This window comes from Cenococcum geophilum (genome assembly GCF_001692895.1).
Source record: "Cenococcum geophilum 1.58 unplaced genomic scaffold K441scaffold_30, whole genome shotgun sequence".
NCBI lineage: Eukaryota > Fungi > Ascomycota > Dothideomycetes > Gloniales > Gloniaceae > Cenococcum > Cenococcum geophilum.
Window position 1 is genome coordinate 279030 of NW_027137588.1, and position 8082 is coordinate 287111.

Sequence of the window (8082 nt, forward strand, 5' to 3'; positions counted from 1 at the left end):
TTTTTCTGGTTAGCAACCCTAGAGGGGGGGGGGGGGAGTGGGATGCGCGGTTAGGTAGTCGCAGGCTCTGCTGGGTGTTAGTGGCTGTATTGGACTTTCTCCTATCCTAGTATTGGGGGGTGTATGTGGAGGCTCACGTCTCGCCGTCTTCACCTTCTTCCTCCACCTTGACGACTATGGTTCGCCATCCCGGGATGGCGTGCTTGTCCAGCACATGTAGGTGTAAGCTCCTGAAGTCGGGGAACGGGCTCTCTGTGCAGTAGCCGCATGCACGCTCCCAGCGGCAAAGCGATAGTTGGCCGGCGAGTGGCCAGGCTTGAGAGTGGTTAGGGAAAGGGTGGGCAGGCATGGTGGGAGGCGCGGTACTGTTTGACGGCGATGAGATGGTGTGGGAGGTTGGATGGAAGATGGAAGACTCTTAGTAATCTGCGAGTGAAGGTGAAGTGGGTGAAGTTGACGGATTCATAGTGAAATAGGAGATTAGGCGATAGAAGCCGATTCATCGCTATCTAACGTGCCGGTACCACTACAACTGGAGAGCAACTGAGCCAGCTGAATCTACCTAATCTGTGAGCTCAAGGGATATACTCAAGCGCCTTATAAAACATATCAACTATTCGGCCCTCTCCTACTCACGCTCAGGCGAACATTTCCATGTACTTCATAAAACGACTCTACACCTCGTCGTATGCTAAGCCAGCTGTCAGGACAAAAATGAGTATGGCTCGTAAAAGACCGCGGGATTTCGTCTCATTTATAGTTTTGGGTGTTTAGTGAAAGGTACGTCGATGAACGGTAAGTCGGATATCATCAGCGATAGGACGTCAAGTCCGGCTGGCAACCGAGTCAAATGACATAGCCTGTGCCAACCACAGCTTTTCTTCTTCGAAGCTCCGCCAAAATTGGTCGCGCTCCAATGCCCATGAGTTTGATCGTGTGATCATTTCCTTTAGGCCTGATTTGAATTTCAGGCCAAGGGGAAGGTCAACTATCGTCGAACCGATGGAATATTGGATACATCGAACACATGGCGTATAGTTATCTGTAAAATACTTAGTCCTGCTACAATGTGATACCAATGATTTAAGCCCGCATACTCGTTTCTATAATTGGCCGTCCTGGGAGTACCGTGGCCCTCCAGTTGGATACGGTACCTAGAATACCTTGCTGCTCTCGATAAATTTCACAATCCAAACATCTAGAAACAATGAGAGGAGTAGATCTAATCATCAGAAATTAAATACTTGCATTCCACCCACGACAGGCCCTTCCCCGCAGTATAATAATTGCAGGTCAAATGGGCGATGATTCTCGGAAACGTGTTCCTGAAGGAGATGGGACGGGCGAAGGGACCAGCTTTGCAATAACCACAAGAAACCTCCCAGCGGCATAGACTAAAAGGGACATCGAGCAGCGGCCAAGGATAGGTGTGACTAGGCCTGGGTCTGGCCATTGTTTCGAGTGTCGGAATATGATCTAAGGGTGCGGTTCAGCGAGCCAACTGAGGTGTATCTCGAATGATGGGAATAGAAGGACTAGAAACTTACGATGGTTAAATTGACCTTGATTGGAGATACTGATAAAGTGAAGCAACGGTGTACTGAGAGATTGAACTGATCCATGGTTGAGTCGAGTCTGTGAACATCGAATGCCCTTTCTCATCCTTTCCCCTTCTCATATTTTACCCAGTGATGCTTCCTCTCATCAAACCCGGCGCTTTCCCCCATATGACCTTCTTCCCAACACTGTCTGCAATATAAATCACCATCGCACCCAATGCACTTGACTGCAGCATCGTCATTACAGATAATGCACCAACTGTCAATATCTTCGTCTGAGAAATGGGTTTTGGCTTTAGCTTTGGTGACCTTGATGGACTTCTTAGATGGTGAAAAGGAGGGCACAGAAGGGAGGGAGAGTGCATTAAGTCGAGCAGTTAGCGCATCTTCGATTGCAGTCGCACGGTCGAGGTCGTCTTCTTCAGCAGCCGGGGGAGTGGCGGGTTGTGCAGAGGGAGGCGTGGGAAGGCCGAGAGCCAGGCTTGTTTCGTCCTTCATATCTGCACCTTTGTGTGTAGAGTCTTTAGAACGTTTGCCTTCGTGCTCAGCTTGATCCTTAGAGGTTCCCTTATTTTGCCCATCGTCACTATTGTCGTCGCTCTCAGAGGCCAAGTTATCTTCTCCTCGTTTGCCGTATTTCTTGTTGAGCTCTAGCTCTGCAAGTACTTGAGCAATATATTCATCTGCACCTTGCTCGTCTAAGGCATCCGCGGCTTCATCCTGCTCATCTCGCTCATGCTCCCCTCCAGCCTCTCCAAAATGACCACTGTTTTCTCCCTTCCCATCCTTCTCCGTACTACCTTCCTTGACTTCCGGTAGTATCTTCCGAGCCTCCTGAATCAACTTCTCTACTTCGACCTCCTCCTTCCCACTAACGTCCCACCTCGCTCCAGGCCCTAGCTCTTTTAGTAATTCTTCTAAACTCTTCTCATCTTCTTCATTATGGTCCGTGTCGCCTCCTAATCCTTCCGCTATCCCCTCCAAATAACTTGGTGCGCCAGGCGCAATAGTTGGGGCCGAGGCATTGGCGTCTTTGGTAGTGGGGTTCCCTAGCCGGCGAAATCGCGCAGCTAGATCGCCATCAGGCTGTTGGGCGGCTGGAGGAGAGGGGGAAGATGTAGAGTACGGTATAATAGGGGCATCAGAGAGGCTAATGCGTGATTTTTTCAGGGTATTGAGGCGGGCGAATAGGTCGTCGTCATCGTTTGACGGAGGCATACTGGCTATGGAATGCGAGAAAATAAAGGGTTAATCATCGAAGAATATCTCAATAAATTTATTTACGCAAGTTCGGACATCTCTGTTCGAGAAATTCTCGTAGGGCCGGGCAAAAAAGTTGGAGGAGCGGAAGTGGCGCGGAGTTCCAAGAAGCTTGGAGAGCGGGGTTTGCATGCCCAGCAATATTAATACCACACTTTTGTGTGGTTTTTCATACAATTCAATACTAGATCGCTGATAATATTCTACATCTGATAAACATGAGATCTAGACAGCTATCTTTACCCGTTCCATGTCAACCAAAAATACCATATGAATACCACCGATGCCACCCGTATGATACTACGCTTTAACTCCGCAAAGAACAGCCCACATCCCTTTAATTTCTTCAGTTTCTTCTTGCTGCTAGTATTGACAGTATCCCACTGTTCAACCTCCCTAGCGCCTTTCGCTGGCGGGAAATATCCAGCATGCTGAATCAAAGGATAATTATATTTCGATTGCGCTGCAGGCAGCCCATAGCCACCGGAAGGGCTTACGCTGCGTGTCCGCGCGTTGGAGTTACGGATGGCGAGCTTTCCACGATCGGAAGATGTAGACGACTTTGAGGATATGCCATCTGGGGAGCTAGGACGGCGGGAGTAGAGTTCTGCTTTCTCTGTTTCAGCGGAGGAGGCGTGTTCGGAGACAGGTAGCACGGGGCTTTCAGCATCAGTGAGGCTGGATTTTAGACCACCAAATGCTACTAGCACCGCCCGTATTGTTAGGAGGGTGATTGTCCAGCCGAACAGGAGAGCGTAGCGAATGAAAATGCCGAGTTGGTCCGGGAGTAGACATAGGTGCGTCTGAACAGTAGGAAAGCGGGTGCTCTCCTTTGTGAGTATTTGGTTGCCATGGCTGTCAACAGGATTCCATAAGCTAAGCATTACTATGCCAGGCTTATGGACCCCCATGGCCCATGAGATTGATTTGACAGTAATTTCGCGGATGCCGGCGCCTGCGGAAGGGTATCCGCGGTGTACAACCTCACAGTAATCGTGATCATCTCCCGAAAATGCGTACTCAATGTTACCAATCTTCTCTGTGATGTCCTTGGATATTTCCTTGGTGAGGACGTTTTGGTATTGATACCCTCCCCGTACCGCAATCGCATTGCGCTCGTCTGGGTCAACAGGTTCAGTCTGACCTTTCGGTGGGGTAGATGGTGGCCAATGTTCCCTCAAAGGTCCGCAAGGCGTTCCTTCAGATCTATACAGCGGCACATGGGTGAGTAGAATCGTAGGAAACTCGGCGTCAGTCTCCTCATAATGCGGCAACCCAGCCTTCGCCAGATCCTTGGTATCTATCAAAGCGTGCTTGAACGGTAGATTTGGTGCAAGACCTTGCTGTACCCGCAATTCCCGCATCACTGCTCGTTTTTTCTGTGCCTGCGCATTGTCTAGAAATTCCATAGTGGGCCGCCATATTTCCTCAACAGACTGCGGCTGTCCTAGTGCACTTAATGAAACTGTATCCACTGACACGAATGTGTGATTACCAATAACGTCAATCCGGCTCCCATCTCCAAAATACGCATTGAATCTCTTTCTGACTGATGCTTGAATGCCGGTTCCGAACCCAAGGTCATGATTTCCTGGCAAACTGCTGATAATTTTGCGTCCTGGCTGACCAGGTCTCGGTGTCATCCCACCATCTCCCCAATGATTAAAGAATATTCGGCCAAAACGGTCATATTCCCTTAGCCAGAAACTGTCTCCATACTTCCTCCATCGTACTTCTGGGCTTGTGGTTGACCGTGTCGACCATTCTCGCCCGCCATCGAAAAGGTCTCCTAAGAAAAAGATTGTATCTGGATATAAAACCTTTTGAATACGCGAGTACGAGCGGCGCAAGTAGATATCTGTATGGCGAACGGTGAGTGTTGAAAGAGGCCAGGGTCGGCCAGGGTATGTGTGAGGGTCTACTAGTTGAGGATCCGCGATGAATATGAGTCTGTGAGGCGAAGCATCTGGAGCCTTGGTCCATAATTAATTACTCGAACTGGAAAGTTTAGGATACTGCAACATACCCAATTCTCCCAGTTGCTCCACTCGCAGCTGTCTACACTATTTCTGAAGATGGAACGTTCACCCCAGTAGAGCAAAAGAAACCACATCACTGTTAGAATTTTTCCAAGCGTTAGGAAACTGCGCAAATTCCAGCGCCCATGTAATCCAGCTCTGCATTGCTGTGCCGTGCTCGAAATGGCTAGTAGGATGTGGTGAACGGCAACGATATGAGTTAGTCGAACAGCTTGTGCGGTGAGACTTGGAGATTGAGGATATTGATTGCTTGCGTCCTGGGGAATCCCGTGATAGGAGGTCATCGTATATCCAACCCTAACCCTTAACCCTGCTCGTAAACCTGCTCGTAAACCTGATCGTATAACAGTCGGAGGAAGTGCTGCCACAGCATCTTCTGGAGGCAAGGTGTCTCCAAGATTTTAATATTTGGTTTGACAAAGACTCTGTTGGTTTGGGCTGACCCTTGAAAGGGGAGAATCCGGGGTAGCAACTTGCGCAGTTAGCGTACGCGTAAATTCCCGCAATCCTTGGCACGATTTCCCCCGTTTTCCCGCGCCAAAAACATGGAGATGCCAACACCTGCGGTTAATCAACTTTATTGTCAGCAATTACTTAATTTACGCGTGAGGCTTAAGTCTATATATAAAATAGAGCTTATATACTAACTTTTAGTGTTTTTATAGCTATGGATATCGTTTCTACGCGTCCTCGCCTACATCGCGGCCTTCCTTTAAAACGAGCACGGATTATTATATACCTTTAGCTTAGGTAGCGGCCTAATATAATTGCTAAGGAGCTTAGTATTAGGCAACGAACCGTATACAATATAGAGAGTAATATAGTAGGATATAGAAGTATTATAAAGCCTTTATATATATAACTTAATAATTACCTTATCTCCCTAGATCTATTCAAAAGGAGCTCTTGCTGCACCCGGCCCAAAAAGACCAAAACCAACCAAAAGAACCCTGAAAAACACCCAGAGAATCCCCCTGAGATGCATGCATCGCAGGGGAGGCACACGTCGAACGACGGTGGCTCGCACTCGCGCGCGACCGCTAGAACTACGCCTAGCAATGGCCCTCCANAATAAAGACGGGCGAATACCACACNANAAAGCGGAAATACCTCTATTAAGAAGGCATCTAATAAAATATAAAGCCTATTAGACGCGTCTAGTATCTAAAATTATAGGGGAGTAACCGTTAGCTATAATGAACTAATATAGCTAGCAAAATAGCTCCGCTAGTCTAGCGAATCTTAGGTGCCCCTCTAGTAAACCCTTAATTAAATCCTCTAATAGCTAAGTAAAATTAAAAATAAGTATAACTTCCCCTTACTAGCAAACCGCACCTAGGCCGCTGTAGCTGCGCTTTTATAGCATAGGGAACCCACCCCTCTTAAGTTAATAATTGGGTATATAATTATAATATAACCAAATATAGAATAAGTAGAGGGGCTTAGGGGATAATTAGAAATAGAAGTCCTTATAAAGATACATAAAGAGGTTTATAACGCTATTATAGTCTAACACCTTAAGAGTGGAGATATTAGAGTTATTCTAAAGGACTAATAGGCAAAGGAATAAGCTATAAGGGTAGAGGATAGGCTAGGAGAATATATTGGCATAAAAGTACTCTATAAGGATTACCTAGTTAAAGTCCTAGCGGTTCCTATAAGCCTTAGGGTAGAAAAGAGACGCTAGGCGGATAATATAGCAATTATATAGGAGATAGTAAGATAAACGGAACGCCTTATACTAGGACTTAAAATCACCTAAATCTAATGGCTTTAATAGGAAAATATAAACTAAGTATATAATAAGAATAATAAGAGGATATAAGGGTCGCTAAAGACTTACTAAGAAGACGCCAGATAAACGCATAGCTCCCTTATTATTAGTATATATACACTAGAAATGTAAAAACTCCTTATCTAAAAAGGAATAATTATAAATGGCCTTATATATAATATAAGGCTCTATAACTATAGACTACGCTTAAAATAATACTATTGCTATATATAATAGGGACACACCTAATCTATATACGTAGTATAGATGTGCTGCGGCTACTATATAGGCCCCTATAATACGAGACATTACTTAAATTAAGACTAAATAAAATGCGTAAACTGCTACCGAAGCATATATAAGGCGTAAGAGAGAGAAGACTGTATTAAATATAGGAGACGGAAGGTAAGGGCTTAATAGCTATGGGAATAACTACACGCTAGGTTATATAAATGGAAATAATAGGTAATAAGCTAGGGGGACGCAGGCGCCTTTTTAGTGTTTTCTACCTTTAATACTAGAGGGCTAGGCTAGCTATCCCAAGCCTTAACGGGCTAGAAGCGATGCTATATAATATTACTAGACTAATTAGGGATATAAGGGTCACAGGGGACATAAGGGAGAGGATGCCCCGTAGGAAGACCCCTATAGATAGTAATAGCAGGCTTAAGACTAGGATAATTAAGAATTAAACTTAATGCGGTAAATATAATATTCGCAGCTAACCTATAAAGGGTATATAGCCGACTAGTAAAAATAGGGAAAGAACTGGTAATAATAATAGATTTAGATATAGAAGCGCTAATAGGAACATAAGATACGGGAATGGAAAGCTCTATATAAAATAAGTAGTAACTAGGGTATAGATATAAGAGATAAAAGCTCTAAATATCCTAGAAAAAGTAGAAATAGAAGAAGTAAGAAATAAAGGAAAGTTAAAGGACCCTTACTAGGGGTCCGCTACCTATCTATTATATAGTATAACTGCGGCAATACAAACTACCGCCTTATAAGGCCCCTACTAGACAGTCTAGACCTAGAGAAATACTATATCCTTACTATATAAGAACCGTATTATAATACCTTTATATAATTAATATACTGCCCCTAAGGATTCCAGCTCTTATATAAACCAAAAGTAGCCATACGCGTGTGCTTTATGATTAGTAAGGCTATTAGCCTATTCTTATGGTTATGGTAGGCAGTTAACCTAGATATTATAGTTATAATAATCTAAATATATAGGGGACCGGTACAAATTATTAATGTATATAACCCTAGGGTTAAAGGGGTCCTATAAATAGAGAATATTATATTAGTAATAAGCTTACTAGAAACCAAAGGTATAGAGTTTATCTTACTAGGAGACATAAACCTCTATTACCTGCGGTAGGGGGGTATTTATATTACTGTAGATTAATAGTTAAAGTGCCTACTAAGAGCTATAAAT

The 8082-nt window shown here is 44.8% G+C and overlaps 3 protein-coding genes across 3 annotated transcripts; all 3 read right to left on the bottom strand.

Moving 5' to 3' along the window:
* Positions 1 to 586: 586 nt before the first annotated feature.
* On the bottom strand, positions 587 to 1524 carry K441DRAFT_169113 (uncharacterized protein). The gene is made up of 3 exons (XM_067640306.1): positions 1249 to 1524; positions 1098 to 1198; positions 587 to 1042 (listed from the first exon to the last, which is right to left on the bottom strand). Exons 1-3 carry the CDS (start codon positions 1389 to 1391, stop codon positions 825 to 827), a joined length of 462 nt encoding a protein of 153 aa, XP_067502256.1. The 5' UTR covers positions 1392 to 1524; the 3' UTR covers positions 587 to 824.
* A 134-nt stretch (positions 1525 to 1658) lies between these two features.
* On the bottom strand, positions 1659 to 2777 carry K441DRAFT_613842 (uncharacterized protein; the record flags this gene model as incomplete). Its single annotated transcript, XM_067645655.1, has 2 exons — positions 1659 to 2065; positions 2147 to 2777. The coding sequence occupies 2 exons, from the start codon at positions 2775 to 2777 to the stop codon at positions 1659 to 1661; spliced, it is 1038 nt and encodes a 345-aa protein (XP_067502257.1).
* Positions 2778 to 2939: 162 nt separating this feature from the next.
* On the bottom strand, positions 2940 to 5286 carry K441DRAFT_639169 (uncharacterized protein). Its single transcript, XM_067646569.1, has 2 exons — positions 4846 to 5286; positions 2940 to 4792 (listed from the first exon to the last, which is right to left on the bottom strand). Exons 1-2 carry the CDS (start codon positions 5140 to 5142, stop codon positions 3059 to 3061), a joined length of 2031 nt encoding a protein of 676 aa, XP_067502258.1. The 5' UTR covers positions 5143 to 5286; the 3' UTR covers positions 2940 to 3058.
* Positions 5287 to 8082: the final 2796 nt, after the last annotated feature.

Bases quoted from the DNA above. Each gene is read 5' to 3' on its own strand.
- K441DRAFT_169113 (XM_067640306.1), bottom strand. From the start codon at position 1,391: ATGCCGCTGGGAGGTTTCTTGTGGTTATTGCAAAGCTGGTCCCTTCGC. The intron at 1,199-1,248 runs GCAAGTATTTAA...CATTGTTTCTAG, and splicing joins GGGCCTGTCGTGGGTGGAAT to ATGTTTGGATTGTGAAATTT. The intron at 1,043-1,097 runs GTATGCGGGCTT...AGTATTTTACAG, and splicing joins ACGGCCAATTATAGAAACGA to ATAACTATACGCCATGTGTT.
- K441DRAFT_639169 (XM_067646569.1), bottom strand. From the start codon at position 5,142: ATGACCTCCTATCACGGGATTCCCCAGGACGCAAGCAATCAATATCCT. The intron at 4,793-4,845 runs GTATGTTGCAGT...TTATGGACCAAG, and splicing joins GGAGCAACTGGGAGAATTGG to GCTCCAGATGCTTCGCCTCA.